The sequence below is a fragment of the Capra hircus genome, chromosome 1 (assembly GCF_001704415.2).
Source record: "Capra hircus breed San Clemente chromosome 1, ASM170441v1, whole genome shotgun sequence".
Taxonomy (NCBI): domain Eukaryota; kingdom Metazoa; phylum Chordata; class Mammalia; order Artiodactyla; family Bovidae; genus Capra; species Capra hircus.
In genome coordinates, this window is record NC_030808.1 from 110005850 (window position 1) to 110025506 (window position 19657).

The window sequence follows — 19657 nt, forward strand, 5'->3', positions numbered from 1 at the left end:
TTGTCTCTTCAGTCATCATCTGAAGCCTGCAGGTCTTGGTAAGTTAAAATGCAACTTTAATTATCACTGATTTCCTTTTAGACATGCGTTAACTAAGGGTCAACTAGGAGGACTACTGTTAAGAAAGAATATACAAGATATTTGGAGAAGGGACTGGCAATCCACTCCAGTATTCTTGCCTGGAGAATCCCATGGACAGAGGAGCCTGGCAGGCTGCAATTCCTACAGAGCCTGACATGGCTGAGCGTCTAACACGTCAAACTTCAACTGCATGCAATTTGAAGTATAGTCAGAAAAGAGTGGGAATCAGGCACAAAGTTGTAGAATAGTTTGAGTGGTTATGCACTTCTGGAAGTTACTGCCAGACACAGGAGGAGGGCAACAGGGAAGTCCACTGGGAAAAGATACCAGGAGTGGAGCAAGCCACCCCTCCTTCTCCCAGAATGCCTCACTCCTATGCTTATGAACTTTTTTAGATTAATCATGGACCTAAAGGTTAAAAATGTATTCTAAAATAATGGGTTGGCCAAAAAGTTCATTTGGGTTTTTCCATACAAACTTTTTGGCCAACCCAATACGTCAAGACATCACCAAGTCAGCTTACCGGAGAAGCATGGTGGAAGATTCTCTAAATATTAGAAAAATGTTACATTAAGAAATAGTCTTACATTACTCTCAAGTCATTACAAATACAGGTGATGATTTCACTGAAGCTCAGTGTTTTGATGAAGCATATTACCAATTAGGTTTTATTTTTTTTCCATTTTTACTTTGAAATAATTGAAGCATTCCCCACTTGATACTATCTGACACAATTGCATACTAGATGATCAGAACCATACCATCAATTAGTGTTTAAAGATTTCAAAGTTGGTTACAGCATTTTAGATCCCTGTTGAATATTGAAGAGGGACGTTTCCCTGGAAGCAGCCTAGTCACAAAGGTGAAGGTGAGGAGCAGAGAGGTCAGGTATCTTGATTTGAGCGATGTTTCTCAATCCTGGTGAACATTCCAGTCACCTTCTCCATGGGCAAAATTCAACCACTGGCTGGGGCTACTGCAAATCAATAATATTAACGGCTACAAGTAAGACTCAGGCATCAGTATGTTTCCTCTGGATAATTCTCTAGTGGTTCAGTGGTTTGGACTATTTTTTCCACTGCTAACGGTCTAGATTCAATCCCTAGTCAGGGAACTAAAATCCCCACAAGCTGCTGTGATGTGGCCAAAAACAAATAAAAGCTCCTCTGAAGATCCTTAGGTGCAGCCAGAGTTCAGAAATACTGGTGTACGGTTGATTTAATGCTTTTTTTAAAATGAGGATTTTGAATATGTTTTGCTTTTGTGATGTATTTTATTTACATCAAGCGTGGGATAAAAAATGGAGTAAACCCGGACGTACTCCTTTCCCTCCAGCTCTAGCTTCTAGTAGTTTGGATCAGCATCCCTGTTTTTACTTCAAACTTCAGGAAATTTGGAGAACTACTAATATCACAGAGAGAATACATATATAAAGGGGACAGATTTCTCCCATATTACTAATTGCAATAACCAGGCAGGAATACATAGACTCCCTTCTGGGCATAATCATATTACCTCTGTAAGGGCTCGCCCTAAAACTATTTTTGGAAACTAGGGATTTTCCAGATTAGCGAAAGCTGTGGCGCTGTCAACTGGCTCAGGCCTATGTTTCATAATCTAAGCCGCTAAAGCAGTCGCCCTCCCAGTCAATACGAAGCCTTCGCCCTACTTCCATACCTCTGGGAATCACAGGCTCTCGGGGAACTTTCTTTTCTCCCTTGGAACTGAAGTAGTTCACATTCCTGTTTTCTAAAAATACTGTAAAGCAACCGTCTCCAGATTCCTTGCGGGTCACTTTAAATTACAAGTTCGTCCGTACACGACACTGGAGTAACCACTTACACCCGCCAATGCGGGCGAAGGTCGATCCGACGCCTCCCTTTGTACTCGCTGAACCTGCGCCACCCAAATGCGGAAAGTTAGGAGAGGAAGAGAGACGGGAGCACACAGACGCACGTTCTAGAGAAATTATCAGAACTGTGCAGGGGTTACAGTAAATTTGCGGACTCGAAGTTGGCGATACGGTATCTCGTAAAGCTCCCTTATTACCCTTTTGATTAAAAATATTACATACGAGGCGAGGCGGTTTGAGGTTGCGTTAGTAAGTAGACCACGTCCCCAGCCACTCTGGGGAACCAACGGGGAGGTCACCCAGGTCACCCGGCGGTCCCACCCAGGGGCCTCTGCTCCGCTGCCGGCGAGGGCGTAGGCTCAGCAGGCGGAGACAACGCCTAAAGGGACTAGTTGGCACGCAGACCGGGCGTGGTGACGTCAGGGCGGAAGCGCACGCTGCGTGAAGCGGCCAGAACCCGGCGGTCACGGGAATATCCGTCGCGCCGAGAACGCTGGTTAGTCTCACTCCGGGTTCCGGCTGCGTTGGGCGTGCGTGCAGCTCGCTGAGACTATGGCGTCCGGGCCTCACCCGACCGCTACCACTGCCACCGCCGTCTCGTCTGCTGCCCCTAGCGCGGGCGGCTCAAGCTCCGGCACGACGACCACGACGACGACCACGACGGGAGGGATCCTGATCGGCGACCGTCTCTACTCGGAAGTTTCGCTCACCATCGATCACTCGCTGATTCCGGAGGAGCGGCTCTCGCCCACCCCTTCCATGCAGGACGGGCTCGACCTGCCCAGCGAGACAGACTTGCGCATCCTGGGCTGCGAGCTCATCCAGGCCGCCGGCATTCTCCTCCGGCTTCCGCAGGTCAGTGATCCGGCCCCGGGCCGACAGGCGCGCCTCCCCTCCCCGCCTTCCCCTCCGCTGCCTTCCGGTACTACCAGGTCCCGGCCGCGTGGGAGGTCACCCCCTGGGGTTCTCCAGCCGCGGGTCGCAGCCAGAGCGCGGGAGGGCGCTTGCGATGGGAGGACGGCCCAGGAGCTGTTCGCGGTGGGGAGGGGGAGGGGAGTGAGCGGAGGCACAAAATGGCGGCGGCGCCTGGTGCGGGCCCGCCTGACCCCTGCGCTTCCGTTCTCTTCTCTTGTCTGCAGGTGGCGATGGCAACGGGTCAGGTGTTGTTTCATCGTTTTTTCTACTCCAAGTCTTTCGTCAAACACAGTTTCGAGGTAAGCAGGGCGGGGGCGGGTGACGGGGGATTTCTCCATCCGGAAATGGGAAGGAAGGAGGGGGTAGTGTCAGTGGCCAGCCTTTGCAGAAAGGGAGTGGTTAGTTTTAGGCCTTTGTACCTAGCTCTCACCCATAGGGGAGTAGGGACTCTTGGAGAGAGTTTGAGAATCAGAAGATGGAGCCTGAGTCCAGGTGTCTTATTATCAAGAATTTGCATTTTCAATCAAATGGAGAGCACCTATGAGATTGAGTTTGGCTCCGGATTGAAAATTAAGGGGAATAAGGACTTCCCTGGTGGCTCAGACCGTAAAGCCTACAATGTCGTAGGCCCGGGTTCCATCCCTGGGTCGGGAAGATCCTCTGGAGAAGGAAATGGCAACCCCTATTCCCGTACTCTTGCCTGGAAAATCCCGTGGACAGAGGTGCCTGGTAGGCTACAGTCCATGGGGTCGCAAAGAGTCGACACGACTGAGCAACTAAACTTTGTTTCAGGCAATAAAAGAAACATCACACTAACATAAATTTATGTCCTATAAATGTCAACTGTATTTTTATTTCACCAAATGTCCCAGTTGTGTCTGAAAGTTTTTTCATTAGTTCTGTAGACTTTGAGAGGGGCACGTCTTTCTAACTTTACTCCTGCAGTGCCATAATCTAACAGCTCTTATTGGCTCTTTTTTTTCCAGATTGTTGCCATGGCATGTATTAATCTTGCATCAAAAATTGAAGAAGCACCTAGAAGAATAAGAGATGTGATTAATGTATTTCACCACCTCCGCCAGTTAAGAGGAAAAAGGTAAGATTGGCATTATTGAATGCAGCATCTCTTGCTACTACTGAACTGTGCACCAATCATGTCAAAACATTCTTTCCTCTCAAAACTGATGCAAGGGAAAACTGACGTTAATTTAGGTGTTAAAATTCACATAGGAACACACTGATAATTTGAAAAACCACAGTTAACCAGTTATTTGAAGTTTGTAGAGGCAGTTGTGTTTATGGACAATCCTAACAGTGCTGTGAAGCCAGTCCTGTGGTTTTAAGATTAAACAAGAAAGGGAGTATGTTTGTCTCAAGTGTGAGTGTGTTCTGTAAGTTATTTTTCCCCTCCCTCTCTGTAAGACTGAAGGCTGGAAGTTTAAACGCTGCAGTTCAAGTTAATATTGTGGTGAAGTTTTGTGTAGACTGTCTTACCACTGGAAGTTCCAGTTAATTCTTGACCAATTGAGGTTGGCTTTTGTTAGAATACTTCTCAACATTGAACTACGATATCCCCCATAATACCGGATCTGAAAGGACTGCAGGATGATAAAGTTTGGAGTCAAAGGGATTAAACAGGTATTTTGTTTTGGTCAGATAACAGTCTCAGTGAGTGGGCTGCATTTAGATAGGGGCCATTTATCTGATCTAGTAAGAAAATAGAAACCAAAATAGTGTTGTTTTATAGGTGGAAGCCTGCTAACATTTTATGTGTTCTTGTGAGGCAGTACCAAAAAGTTTTAGTTACAGTGCGGCTTGTGTCTACAGATGACTTCTTGTGTCTACAGATGACTTATAATACTAGATGCTTCTAGTACATACGTAGTGTAGATTAGTTCTTCTGTTCACTTTTTGAGGAAGTTGTTGTGATATTAGATAAACTTGTACTGAGTTTGAAAGGAAGTCAGTTATAAAAAGATTTTAGTCATTTTGGGGTTGGGCATTGGTTAGTACCAAATTAATAGCTTCCGTGAGTGGTCCTTGTTAGTTGAATCTGTAAATTGTTGGTAATGGAACTATTGAGAGACAAGCGAATAGTAAGTAAGTAGCTTTGAAATGATCAGTCTACTTAGATTGAAATATTGTTACCCAGATAGTTTTCACAGCGGTTTTCCGTTTTCTTATATTCTTTATTCTGTTCTTTTCTCATTCACCTTATTCAGGGATAGACTAACTTTGTAATTGCATTTAAAAATGTCTTTTAGCTTCTTAGTGAGGAATCCCTGAAACTTGGGAAGTTTTCAAATTGATAATTTAGTATGGTCTGAGCTAAAATTTATATTTAGATCTAGTAGACTGTTAAGGGTGTTTAAACAGTGACACTAATAAAAAGATTCTTTAGTCAAAGGATTCTGTTTGCTTAAAGGAAATAGTTTCCTGTTAGTATCCTTTGAACCATTTTGCTATTATCATTTACTATCTACTTCGAAATTTTTCTTTGAGATGGAGTATTCTTCCTTGATGTTAGAGTAGGTTCTCTTAACTGTGAAAACCTTGGAATTTAAAATATCTCACCTGATTTGACTGTTGTGTCGGGTTTTTTTTTTCCCCCCCTTTTGGTCATTATTACAGAAATTGATTGTGTCTCCATCTTAGAAGTCTGATTACAGCATGAAATTTAAAGGGAGTTGTTAATTGCATGGAAGCCTTTTTAAAAAAAGCAAGATGTAAAAGTGTTTCTATGCATATTACAAGTTTACTCAGACAGGTAGCTTGTATATGTTATTAACTTCAACTCTTTTTTCCCTTGCAACCGACTATACAGCGACCAGCTACATTTACCAAAGCCTGGGTGATGTGGAGTGGTACATAGCGATGAAGCTGTCGTCATGGCAACAGTGAGTGAAGTATCGAAAATCCCCAAGGAGAAGCCAGTGCTCTGAGAATAGGTCACTGGAATCGGGGACTAACAGGTTGGCCACTGGTGAACCATTTAGAAAAACTCCTGTTTCTTGTTATAAGCGTTTGTCTTTGCTGTCCAAGTTATTAGAATGATAGCTTAGTAATTTTTTTGATTAATGTCATTAGAAGAGTACTATTAATATCACTTTAGCTAAGTAAAGTGTATCAGTTTGTCTTAGTGGTATTATTTTAGTTTGTGCATAGCTTTAAATTGTAGTGTGACCTTGCTAATAACAAGCATCAGTTTTGTAGCCTTTAAAAAAAGTTGCTGTATTTCAGTGCTGACTTATATTAGAATTACTGGAGGAGCTTTTATGAAGAACTGATGCCCGAGCCCCATTCTGAATTATGTGATTTTCTTTTTTTCCCCTTTTCATTTTTTTGTAGTTTGAGAATGTTTTTTTAAGCTCAGAAAGTTTTTTTTTTTTCATTTCAATAGTTCCCAATTATACTTTGCTTTTTGAGATGCAGCATATTCCTGGCAAATTAAGGGTTTTCTGTAGTTTTAAGGCACCTAGCTTCATATCGTAAGGCTTATCTAAAAGAAGACAAATATTCAAAGACTACAACAACCCACTTGTTGTTGAATGTGGTGTGGTATTTTCAACGTGCATATAGATCATAGATTATAGAGTTGGAACCGTCTTAAGTGATCTTGTCATTTAGTCCAGTCTCCATCCAGTTTATTTTGGTGGCTCTAAAAGATGGCCTTCAGTTTGTTTAAACACTGCCAAAGAAAGAATGTTCCTTTGAAGTAAGAATTACTAAATTCTGTATGTTGAAAACAGTCTGCCTTCTTGTACTATTGATCTCCTTTAAGTATATAGTCTCAAAGAATTTGTTCCACATTTTCTTGGTCCTTTGTACCATATGAGTATGAGAAACCATGTTTGAATCTCCTAAATTTGTTGTTGTGGTTGTATTTTTGAGATCATGCCAAAAGGAAAGATAGCTAATCTGAGACCCCATAATAAACTTCAAATGATCAAAACCCAAAACTTTGCACTAAGATTAAATTTTGAGAATTGTTCTTTTCATATAAATCTGAAAAAGTCTGACAAAAGCAGAGGAGTCAGAGTTAGGTTTAGGTGGTTTTTTTTTTTATCATGAAAATTACTTTTTTCTGAACAGATGAAAGTTTCTTTTAAGCAGTTTTTTTTTTTTTAACATTTTATAATGTTAACGTCTTCAAACTTTTATTGGAAAGAAAGGTTACCTAATTGATGAACAAATTCTAGCAAACCTTAATTAAATTTGATGTACTTGTTGCCAGGTAAAGTGTGAATAGATACTTTGTTAATACAAAGAAACAATTTGCTTAGGCAATTTGAACCTTTTCTTACTACTCCTGTTTGGGGATACAATTGTGATACAAAGTAATCTTTGTAAGTAGTATAAGTTACACCTTCATTGAGCTTCCTTTCATTGTGAGGTAAAACCACTTCTGAACAGTGAAGGTATCAGATTATATACATCTACAAAGTTGACCTTGAAGATTGCAAGTAGTTACTATTGCCTAAGCAAGAAGTTGAGTAGGTAGTTGAATTGAGTAGGTAGTGGGTTTGGTTTCCCTAATTGGTTTAATATTGGGATTTTGACACCAAAATATGTGAAAGTGAAGATTATAGAGAATAGATAGAAAATAACTAATTTACTTAAGCAGAATTAGTGATTAAACCTGATTAAGAACCAGACAATAGCCATAATTCAAATGTTGAGTTGGTTGATTGTAAGAAAATGAATTTCTAACAGAATTTGAAATAAACCCTTAAAGCAAGTTTGGTAAGAGATACAATAAATTTGTTCAACATAACAGGAAAAAATGAGACAATTTTCGTAATTTCATAAGGATTCTAATGGTGCAGTTTACTGTTTGAGTTGCACCTTAAGTGTTAAGAAGGTGGTGTGTAACTATACCACCAGAGGCATTCTGTCTCCTAATGACTATCTGGTGAAAGGGTCATCAGATAACTGGTCCATTGGTTAAAGAGTTGTTCTTTAAGTAGATTTCACTTTTCCCCAGATTTCCTGTGATAACATTTGAAAAATCATAAACCTTAAGATATTTGGAACACGTTTTTGTGTACACATTTGTTTCTCAGTTGCTAATCAACTCTTTGTGACTCAATGAACTGCAGCGCAACAGGCTTCCCTGTCCTCATTTGAATTAAATTTGATTTTTTCCAAAGAACAGTGAACTTGTAGCCTGTTTGTCCTGATAAAATGTGTTCATTATTTATATTTTCATGTTAGAAATCAGTACCCTCCCCAACTGAAAGGTGTGGCTTCATTTCTCACCTTTCAAAGCTGTAAGAACTGAATTGAGTGAAGGCCACTTTGAGCATTAACAGGCTGTTCTCCATCTTGTCAGCTTTGCCAACTTTGTCTTATATCCAACTTGATAGTACAGAAAAGTTAGAAATAGTTAAGCGTTCCAGTTTTATGGTTTGAAACAGGAGAAAGAAAGGAAAATAAATGACTGCTGACTTTTTTACTCTGGTAACATATATTACAGGGTAATATAGCTGATTTCAGATTCTTTTCTGATTTTCAAGTGGATGTATAGTGTAAAATTATGAGATTAAATTTTTTGGTATTTGGTGTCCATAGTAAAAGGAGAAGTGGGGCAGTGTTCAGAAGGACTGTCTTTAAAATGTTGTGTCCTGCCTAGAACAAAAACTCTTGAATATTTTGGCTGAAAATGAGTATGGGGGAAAATACTTACATACTCTACCCATGTTAAAATCAGCTTCTAAATAAAAGTGTTTTTTTGTTGGTTGGCTCTAAGAATGTAACAAATGAAGGACGTTGGTTCATTTCATACACTTTAAGAAGAGAAATTCCAAGTCCTGACGGACTTCTCATTAAGAAACTAGTTTTCAATTTTAAGACTTAAATTTAAGACAGTTTCTTAATTGAAATAATTTTTCCCCCAAAGCACTGAACCATAGATATATGGCCTCTCTCATAACTTTTAAAGCTGTCAAAATTTTGCTCTGGCACAGAGACCTTACATGCTGTTTGATTTCTTCATTTTGGTTGGTCCTCCCTTCTCTTTTGCATTGTGTACTAAAGATGCTGCCTGATAACTCTGAACAAATTTTGGCCTGGTTTTATTGATCACTTTGAGTGTTAAATCTGATTCCTAAAAACATTTCTTTGGTAATTGAGCTGAATGTTTAGTTTCCAGTTTATTAACAGAGACTCTTAGATCAGTTTATTTATTCCCCATTTAGGGGAATCTGAATTAGCTACCCACCCTATTTTTCCCTAATTTTAGTTTTGGTCTTAAACTAATCATGAGTTGATATTTTGTAAAATCACTCTTATGAAAAGTCTTCATAATACGTATTTTCAAGAGCTATGAAGTCTTTGTAATACATATATTCAAGAGCACATTAATTTTGTTTCTAGTCTTTGGAGACTAATGAGATTGTGAAAATCAGGCTATCTGTTATGTAGTATAAATACATCTGGATGAAAAAAATCAAGGATACATCTAAGAGCATTAGACTGAATTTTTTTTCATTTCAGGGTTTTGTTAGTAAACTAGGAAGTGAGTCTAGAAAGTATATATTTAATTAGCATAACTTGGACAGCACAAGATCAATGCTTTTAACTTGTTTGCAGGAGTTTAAAAAGCTGGTTTCTGTTGCCAATAGTTGGTTGGAAGGGAAAATGGAGATACCACAAATAAAATTTTTGGGATGTGCAAAACAGTTTTGATTTTATTTCTTACAAACTATAGGACTCCAAGCCCCCTGATCCTTGATCAGAACTACATTAACACCAAAAATCAAGTTATCAAGGCAGAGAGGAGGGTGCTAAAGGAATTGGGATTTTGTGTTCATGTCAAGCATCCCCATAAGGTGAGTTGTAGAGTACAGAAATTATATTCGTAAGTATTAGGGTTTTGTTCTTTTAAAATTTTATTTCTTGGAAATTTATCTTTGGACACTAACCATTGGTTTTAAAAAGCACTTTTGGGGCATTGAAATATGATCAGTAAAATGAGAATCAAAGTCTTGGGTTCAGATCGTAACTTTTTATTGTATGGGCATAGATAAGTTCTTTTTGCTTCAGAGGTAACCCAGTGTTCATACTAGAGAATGGAGATTTTTACATATTAGCCATGGAATGAATAAACACGTGTGTCTGCAGCAGTACCTGGTGGTGTGTTACCCCGTTGCATAGTGAAATGGCTTAGAGTGTGTGGCTGCTCACTAACAGCATCATTGAGTGTTCTTGGGTTTCTCCAGTGTCTCTGGGCTTCCATATGCTCAACATAAGCCATAGCACAATGGTAGTGAGAGCTCGGGGGGCAGGACCATCTGCACATAGAAATGTGTTTCTGCCATTAGCTGTGTGACTCTGGCAGAAAACTCTGTGCCTCAGATTCCACATCTCTAAAATTGTGAAATGAGAATGATGATGATAATGGTCCAGAAAGATCTGAGCTGAGGTACTCATTTTGAGTTTTTAAAATTTGTCACACTTAAGTATGGTAAGCTTCAGTGTAGAAATGTTTCGTTACTTGCTATAATAACCACTCTTGAGTTGTGCATAGTATGCACCATACACATTGTGTAACTTTAAAACAGTCTCTAGGGTGTTTGTACCTTTGGAAATAAAGTGAAGTAATCAGTTCCTGTCACGTGAAAAATTAGATACTATTCTTAGATGATTTAACTTCTTTTTTCCTGTACAATTTTGGAACATTTCATGTCCACGTGAACTTTAGCAACAAAAGCCTACATTGACTATCAGGTACATTTTAGGTTGGTCTGTATTATTCATGCAGTTTTTATGAATTAAAACTTGCTCCTAACATTTTCAGTTACTTATGTTCATTGAACTCTGTACTTTGAAAGAACGTCCAATATGCTAAACTAAGTTTTTTTCCCTTGTCCTTCAGATCATTGTTATGTATTTACAAGTCTTAGAATGTGAACGTAATCAAACCCTGGTTCAAACTGCCTGGTAAGTTGCTTTTTTACATTTCTTTCCTAGCCAGGAAAACAGAAGCAGAAATAAAGTAAGTTTCATTTTCCCTTTCCAAAATAATGAGATAAGTTTGTTTTGGTGCTTTTTGTTTTTTTGTTTTTTAATCAAAAGGTAAATAATGCTTATTTCTGCTTCCTGTTTTCTTGGCTTGACTAATTACTTTTAATGGAGAACTCAATTTAACTTTGTTCTTTTTTCTACTCTTTAATTAAAGGGTAGTCCATGATGGTAAGTCATAGAACTCTGCCCTCTGCACTTCAGCCCATGACCTCAGGATGGCCTGATTGGCTGCCCTGCTCTCCAGCCAATCCAGTGCAAGCTCTCATCCGAGATTCACTGAAGTGGTCCATATCCATCTGGCAGCATCTTCTAGTTCTGTCGGGTTGTCAAAAGGATTTGTATATTTGTTTCTAGAAGTAACTATTCAACATGCCTATGTATTTAATGTATACCTGTAACTATCAAAATGAATAGTTCATTTTTGATAGATTTGTTGTCCAGCCATTATGACTTAAATGATTTTTGTTAGGAGTTTGACTAGATTTCTATTTTTAGTATGTGTAGCATGAATTCTACCATTGGAAACAGCAGCTTAAAATGGGCACCATTCCCATTCTTGATGAATGTATAGCTGCTGGGCTATTGGAGGCAATGGTATTAGAAGTAAGAAGTGCTTCATTTTAAAGAGCTGTTAATTTTAACATAGAACTCTAAAACAGATTTTAGAGATATAGATGTGTGATTTGTAGTGCTGACTTATTTAAAGTTAAAACAAGGAGTTTGTGGTTCAGCCACAACTACTGTCCTAAGACTGTTGATGTGCAGTACTTAAGTGATGTAACTCTTAATGTTCTGGACTTAATGACTGCCATGCTTCTTTATTAGTAATATTAGAAAAGTCTCATTGCTTTTATAAAATGCATGACTTTGATATATGTTCTATAAAACAGATTTTTAGCAGTTTTCATGGGTTAAGGAATTTTTTAAGAAACAGTCTTTTAGTTTAACATTTTGAACAATTTGTAAAATTTATTCAGTACTCTAGGAATATTGTGGGGAGGGTTCACTATTATAAAAGTCCAGTAATTTATTAACTGAAGTAGTTACTGCTTTTATTTATATTTTAGTCACACTTGTGTATAAACAAGGCTGTTATATATATATTTGCTCTTCACTTCCCAACCTAGGTTTTCTGAACGAGCTTAGTTTTCTTAATTTGGTGCGTGCTTACTGAAAATGCCTTTTTATCCCTATCACAGTATTGAATTTTTGAAAGAACTTGATTGACACTGCTTTTCATTGTGGATAAAGGAGAGAGATGGTCAATAATTAATGGCTTGAAGTATTGTTGGAGTGGTTTATCATTTCTGAAACTAATGATGTCAGAACTTTCAGAGCATTGCTTTTCATAGAAATGTTTTTTTTTTTTTAACTGTTCTATGTGGAGTAATATGGAATTATTTTAAAGGACTTCGGTCTTATTTAGGAGACATGAAAAATGATTCTAGTGTTAAAATTCTTATCTCTTACTGCTTTTTGAGTTAAGAATTGTTATATGCTAGAATACTGAAAATACAAATATGAGAAGAAAAAAGAATAAAGTAGATTGAGTCTCCAATTTTATGTAAGCTTCAGAGGAACTGATTTGTTTACATACAAAGCTTATGGTTGAAATATTTTTCAGGAATTATATGAATGACAGTCTTCGAACCAATGTATTTGTTCGATTTCAACCAGAGACTATTGCATGTGCTTGCATCTACCTTGCAGCTAGAGCTCTTCAGGTAGGTGGATATATATAGAGAGAGACATAAATCTTGTATAGTCCAATAGGATAAATCACAGGAATTAGCAGTTCTAATAAAAACAATGAAAATTTCATCTAAATCTGTTTTATGGTTTAGATTCCATTGCCAACTCGTCCCCATTGGTTTCTTCTTTTTGGTACTACGGAAGAGGAGATCCAAGAAATCTGCATAGAAACGCTTAGGCTTTATACCAGAAAAAAGGTAATTCTGTGTACCAGTATTTGTGTTAACATTTTGTCAGTGCTAAGAGTGTAAAAGAGAAATACTAATTTCACTTTCTTCCAACAGCCAAACTATGAATTGCTGGAAAAAGAAGTAGAGAAAAGAAAAGTTGCCTTACAAGAAGCCAAACTAAAAGCAAAGGGATTGAATCCTGATGGAACTCCAGCCCTTTCAACTCTCGGTGGATTTTCTCCAGCCTCTAAACCATGTAAGGTTAATAACCTAAGCACTGTGAATGTGTGGTTATTAGAAAGTTTTGGCATTTCACAGTTGCATAGAAACAGTGATTCCTATTTTCTCTCTTGACAGACAACTAAGGACTGATAATTGAATGGTACTTGGTTACATTTAGAAACTTATTTGGCCTTCTGTAAAATCTAATAGTTAACATGCCTTAATGTTCTTTTGAAAGCATCACCAAGAGAAGTAAAAACTGAAGAGAAGTCACCTATTTCTTCTGTTAATGTGAAGACGATAAAAAAAGAACCTGAGGATAGACAACAGGCTTCTAAAAGCCCTTACAATGGGTGAGTACACTTGAGTTTAGAAAAATGGCCTGAGGAATCTTTTTATGTATTTAATTTCTGACACTATGTACATAACTAAAAAAATTGTGTGTGTGTTTTTTTAAGTGTAAGAAAAGACAGCAAGAGAAGTAGAAATAGCAGAAGTGCAAGTCGATCAAGGTCAAGAACACGATCACGTTCTAGATCACATACTCCAAGAAGACAGTAAGTAAATACTTTGTTGGGGAAAGTAGTCTTATTTGGAGTCTTTAAGGTTATGGTTTAAAAAGAAAAAAATTGCCCATGGACTGTTATCAAAATTAGGCTAGATTTAATACAGGGTAAATTGTCCAAAATGAGTTTAGAGATATGCTCTGTAGGCATGTGGCTTTTTTGTTTTGTGGTAGCATATGGTATTCTATTCTGGTTTTGCTTTTGTTTTCTGGAGAGGTGTACAGCCTGCCAACCACTTACTACTAATGAAGAATCAGGTCAACTATAGCCAAAGAATTTTCCCTAGTTAACTTTATAATTAGATGGCCAGCTACTTGTGGCTCTTCCGTGGTTCTTTTGAGCATATGGGAGATAATTCAATAAATAGCTAGGACACTAAAAACGAATTACTCCCTTCCCTAGAATATAGACATGGTATATTTATGATTTGTTTAATATGTTAACAGGCTGAGGGAGAGGTAGTGAGGGGTGGGGAAGTTTATTAAACATCTTTAGTCTGGTCTGTCACTGATAGAGTGGTTTTGTTTTGAACCTGCTATGAGCACCACCAAAAATATTTGCTCCCAGTAGAAACTGACTCTCAACCTCAAATTTTTATTATCTAAGTTATAACAATAGGCGGAGTCGATCTGGAACATACAGCTCGAGATCAAGAAGCAGGTCCCGCAGTCACAGTGAAAGCCCAAGACGACATCATAATCATGGTTCTCCTCACCTTAAAGCCAAGCATACCAGAGATGATTTAAAAAGTTCAAATAGACATGGTCATAAAAGGAAAAAGTCTCGTTCTCGATCTCAGAGCAAGTCTCGGGATCACTCAGATGCTGTCAAGAAACACAGGCATGAAAGGGGACATCATAGGGACAGGCGTGAAAGATCTCGCTCCTTTGAGAGGTCCCACAAAGGCAAGCACCATGGTGGCAGTCGCTCAGGACACGGCAGGCACAGACGCTGACTTTCTTCCTTTGAGCCTGCATCAACTCCTGATTTTGCCTATCTACAGTGTGATGTATGGACTCATAATCAAAATATTAAAAGCAAACTGATTAGGATTTGATTTCTTAAACCCTCTAGGTCTCTAGAAACACTGAGGACATTTTCTTTTGAAAAGAACTATGTTGTTTTTGTTTTTGTTTTTTTTTTTTGCACATAAAATGCCCTAGCAGTATCTAATTGAAAACCATGGTCAGGTTCAATTGTAATTATTATAGTTGTGTATTGTTTATTGCTATAAGAACTGGAGCGTGAATTCTGTAAAAATGTATCTTATTTTTATACAGATAAAATTGCAGACACTGTTCTATTTAAGTGGTTATTTGTTTAAATGATGGTGAATACTTTCTTAACACTGGTTTGTCTGCATGTGTAAAGATTTTTACAAGAAAATAAAATACAAATCTTGTTTTTCTAAATTGCTTCAATCTTATTTAAATAAATTATTAAAAAGAAAAGTTTTTGATAGTAAAATGCCTGTACTGATTTTCTGACAGACCTGTTTCTTTCCTTGTTACATAAAGTTTGAGATTAAAATGTAATTCTTACCTACACTGAGCTTTCTTAGAAATCTTCCTTGTATAGGTGGAAAAAGCAAATGGGTTTGGCCCAACAGTGTAAGGTTACATGTTTTTTACATGTTTTATTGCAGCATGAAATGTAAGTCAAAATTTGATTTGCACATAAATGGGTACCATAAGGTTATTTAAGTCAGGTTTAAGTACTGTTTTGAAGGTGAGCAAATCAGAATTTTCAACAGGATGGCAAATTAGCACCAGTTATTCAGCTCTTAAGTTTTTCTTTAGGTATTTAGGCTAGGAGGTGAGCCCATCCCCCAACTCCTCCCACTGCGTCCCCCATCCTGCCTGGCTGTTCAAAGGAATATCTGATCACAAATCCAGAAGTCGTATAGCCAAGGGTATTTTTAAAATTATTTACTTGAGAGTTCTCTAATATTTTGGAAGTCAATTTAGAGACCTTAAAAAGCCATAATAAAATACTGCTTTACAGTTAAAAAGTTTTCCATTAAAATTTTCATCCATCTTGATTACTTACCTTGTCCACTAGACTTGGCTCCAAATGATTTGTTGCTGTTTCAAAAAATCAAACACACCCACAAAGAGATGAAGATTTACTGCCGTAAGGATGCTTAAAGTAGTTACAACTTCTGAAGAGGATGCCAAAGAAGATTTCCAAATACGTTCTGCAATGGTGGGCAGTGGGGCTGGAAAAAGTAGAAAGCCTCACAGCGAGACAAGATTCACTTGGAAATAAAAATGTCGGTATGGTACAGTTACATTCCTAACTAAAAACTAACTTGGCCTAGCATGACCTTGGAGAAGTCAATGGCAGCCCACTCCAGTGTCCTTGCCTGGAGGATACCAGGGATGGGGGAGCCTGGTGGGCTGCCATCTATGGGGTGAACAGAGTTGGACATGACTGAAGCAACTTAGTAGCAGCAGCAGCAGCATGACCTAGTGTAAGTGAGCAACTTCTGGAAAGGTAATAGTTGATTGTTTCTACATGTGCTTTTATGACACATTGCTAATCTGTAACAGTATTTCTAAAGAGCTTAAACTGCCTCTAAATATATAGTGACATTTCTTTCCAAGACCAACATTGAAGAAAGGCAAATGACCCGTTGAAAAATCCTGAGTTCTTAATAGTGTAGCAATTCTTACTGTATCCTTGTTTGGAAAGAGCATGTAGGTGAAGGGTGTTTGTGAAGATGGAAGATAAAGAAGCTACACCTGCATGTGAGGTAAGAGCTGTATGCTACAGGTTGCTTTGGAATGATTACTTTTTTCCTTCTGCCCTAATTTTTGTGCTATTTCTTTTTTTCTGGGAGTGAATGAATTTTTTTTAACATTATGTTAGAGTATAGCAGGTTAACAGTATTGTGATAGTATCAGTGTCTTGTGCTGTTACTGAATCAGTTTTCTAGGTTCTTGTCAAGAGTTTAATAATCTTATGCTGCTGAACCCACATTTAAAAGCTTACAATTATGGGGAAGGTCAAGTGAGTACCCATCTCTCAGCTCCAAAAACAATGATCAATTCTACGTCAGGCAACCTTTTTACTTTAACATCTAACAGTATTCAGGTTTCCTGTTTGTTTTATAATTAGTTTGTTCAAACAAGGTCTGTATTTGGTTTTAATCACAAGTTGTCCATCTTTTTTTCCCCTGAAAAATTGGGTCATTTGTCTTGTAATTTTCATATTCTGGGCTGGCTCACTGTAACCCTGTGGTGTCCCTAAACACTTTTTTCCTCATGGATCCCAAGGTTTGTTATTTTGAAATATACTGAATCGCTGCCTCGTTCACCAGGTGTCTCACCTAAGTTCCTGATCCTAAAACTTACTGCTTATATGGACATCAGCAATCCTGTATGCATGTGCCCCATTTGTATCTGTCCTCTTAACCTTTGTTTCCCACTACAGCTGTACCTCTGCAAATAAGATGTTATTTGTCTTAATAATTCTTAATACAAGTCCTATTATGTTATAAAATATTATATTTGTCATTTACAATTGGCATCTTAACCCTAAAGACAGACCAGTGGAATTCTTAATCTCTTTTCCATTTTAAAATCATCATAAAAGTAACGACCCTTTCCTGAATTTAAGGCAAAGAGTTGGCTCATTGGAAAAGACCCTGATGCTGGGAAGGGATTGGGGGCAGGAGGAGAAGGGGACGACAGAGGATGAGATGGCTGGATGGCATCACCGACCCGATGGACATGAGTTTGGGTGAACTCCGGGAGTTGGTGATGGACAGGGAGGCCTGGCGTGCTTCGATTCATGGGGTCACAAAGAGCTGGACACGACTGAGCGAGTGAACTGAACTGATAGCTTTAAATACTGTCACTGTTAACATCAGTTGTTAAACCCATATTAATGCCTGCTATCTGCATCAAAAGCCTCCTTGAAAAGTTTAAAGTTTTTTTTTTTCATGAAAATATCCAAAAACAAGATAATTTCATAGTAACAAATAATAATCGTTCATCCTAAGAGCCAACTCCTACCTCACCATGTGGAAGTGTCCAGCCTTTTGAGACTCCATGGACTGTAGGGTCCGCCAGGCTCCTCTGTCCATGGAATTCTCCAGGTGAGAAGACTGGAGTGGGTTGCCATGTCCTCCAGGGGATCTTCCCAACTCAGGGGTTGAACCTGGGTCTCCGGCATTGCAGGTAGATTCTTTACCCTCTGAGCCATCAGGGGAGCCCCCTGGCACCATGGACTGTAATCAATAAACATGAAAGTTAAGGTTAGATTTTTAAGAAACCATGTTAAAAGAAGGCACACACTGGGGACTCTGGTTAGCGCGGAGATAGAGAATGTCAGGCGGATGGACAAGGAAAACCATCTCTTCCGCTACTGGGAACACTGCAAGGGGAGCATCTTGCACCGTGGGCCTCGATTCCCTTGTATCCCCCAGAATTAGTCACTCCTGTAGCTGCAAGTCCCAGCCCACTGTCTGTAGCCATGGGGACTTGGCCCATTTCTGGAGCGAAGGGAATGAGGGCTTTCATGTCATTTCTGCATTCAAGTCATTCCTCTACTAAGGTGATACCGGCAAGTCACTTAAACTCTTGTCTGCAAACTGGCCCTCATAGCATTGTGCATAGTATATGTGTTAGACATAATGGGGTTCTAGTTTTTACCTCTGCAATCCAAACAGTTCATGTTAAAAAGCACCCAACTACTTAGAAAAGTTTGAAGTCTACGTTTTCTGTGAACACAATTCAAAAAACAGCTGTTTCAGATACTACCTCACTGAGATTAACAGTACAAGCTTTTCATAATTAAAGCATGAAGTCAGCGGCTGTCCTCTTGACCCTTCTGCTTTTTGCCACCTCTGCTCAGAATAATTCCAACCCAGTTCTAAGAACAGAGGAAGTTCCTCCCCTGCCTGCTTATGTCATCAAATTCCTTTCCTCTGTATCAGCTATCATCTCTGTAGTATCTGTAGGTCTTTGCCATAGCCCTTAAAACTGTAGCTTAATGATCTATTTAAAAAGTTAATCACATGTTGCTGTAATACCTAAAGTTTCCAAGGGTTTCTCATTTCAGTCTACACACCCTTGACTTGGGCTGTGTAAGGTCTGACCCTTGCCAGCTTCCTCCATCCATCAACAGAGTTTCCTCTTCCTCAGGTGTGCCCCTCTATTCCAAAGTCTTCCCACTTCCTGTCCTCCCTGCCTGGGATGCCTTTCCTCCAGATCATCATTCAGGTCCCCTCTCCAGAATCATCTCTCCAGAAGGGCCTTCTTTCACACCCTATCTAAAAACAAGCTCCTCTGACAGCCCCCCATCATGTTCTGTACCTTAGCTAGCCCTAACGTTTTCATAATGCCTGCCACTATCTGAACTTCCCTTATTTTGTCACTGACTCATTATTATTAATAGAGTATAAACTTCAAGAGAGCAGCAGAACTGTGGTTTGTTCATCATTGTAATGCCTCTTATCTAATCCTACAGCAATGCCTGACTTTTGTATTAGGATATGCAATAAAAATAATGAGGAATGAATTTTACAGATACAAATTCACTGAGTGGCACTTTTCACCCTCATCTTTCAGGTTTGAGCATGTGTTCTTTTTCCAACTGCCCTTCTATGAATGTGTCTATTCCTTTTACAAGGTTCTAGGGCTCTAGAGCTCACAGACTAAAGCGGGCCAATAAACAACAGCCCAGGGGTAGCAAACTGGTGGGCTCTGGGCCACATCTTAGCTCACACAGGTATTTGGTTTGTACAATGTTTGTTTTAGGTGAACTATGAGATCTACAATCCCTCAAGGCAACAAATGACCTGAGCCCAGCAGCCCTCTGGTTGGGGTGTGCACACCAGTGTGGTATATTTCTGCCAACTCCCTCTTTTTGCAACAGCAAAGCAGGTGTCAACTGGCATTCACCACTGTTGATGGGGGTGACTTGCTCACAGATGTTACCTGCCTGAACCTGACATCTCAAAGATAATCCAAGACCTATATGAACCCCCACATCTGTGAACATGGCACTGTGTACCTAGTCTCCTGGGTCAGTTGAAAATCAGATTATTAATTGTGCCCAACATCTCT

General features: G+C 39.0%; 1 protein-coding gene and 1 long non-coding RNA gene across 8 annotated transcripts; one reads left to right on the top strand and one right to left on the bottom strand.

Annotated features, from left to right (window-relative positions):
- On the bottom strand, window positions 601–2265 carry LOC108636061. Its single transcript, XR_001918108.1, has 3 exons — window positions 2156–2265; window positions 1759–1977; window positions 601–1057 (listed from the first exon to the last, which is right to left on the bottom strand). It is a non-coding gene; the product is annotated as an uncharacterized LOC108636061 (long non-coding RNA).
- On the top strand, window positions 1976–15956 carry CCNL1 (cyclin L1). 7 transcript variants are annotated; one of them, XR_001918107.1, is made up of 13 exons: window positions 1976–2788; window positions 3073–3147; window positions 3835–3944; window positions 5673–5820; window positions 9558–9678; window positions 10725–10789; window positions 11028–11041; window positions 12498–12597; window positions 12718–12822; window positions 12910–13051; window positions 13256–13370; window positions 13476–13574; window positions 14190–14995. XR_001918107.1 is itself a non-coding variant. In XM_018048486.1 (11 exons), exons 1-11 carry the CDS (start codon window positions 2486–2488, stop codon window positions 15658–15660), a joined length of 1251 nt encoding a protein of 416 aa, XP_017903975.1. In that variant the 5' UTR covers window positions 1976–2485; the 3' UTR covers window positions 15661–15956. The 7 variants fall into 7 exon arrangements, 6 of the variants coding, with proteins under 6 accessions (XP_017903975.1, XP_005675623.3, XP_017903979.1 ...); XM_018048486.1 differs by lacking the exons at window positions 5673–5820; window positions 11028–11041; window positions 14190–14995 and adding an exon at window positions 15645–15956; XM_005675566.3 differs by lacking the exons at window positions 5673–5820; window positions 11028–11041 and having other exon boundaries at window positions 14190–15127.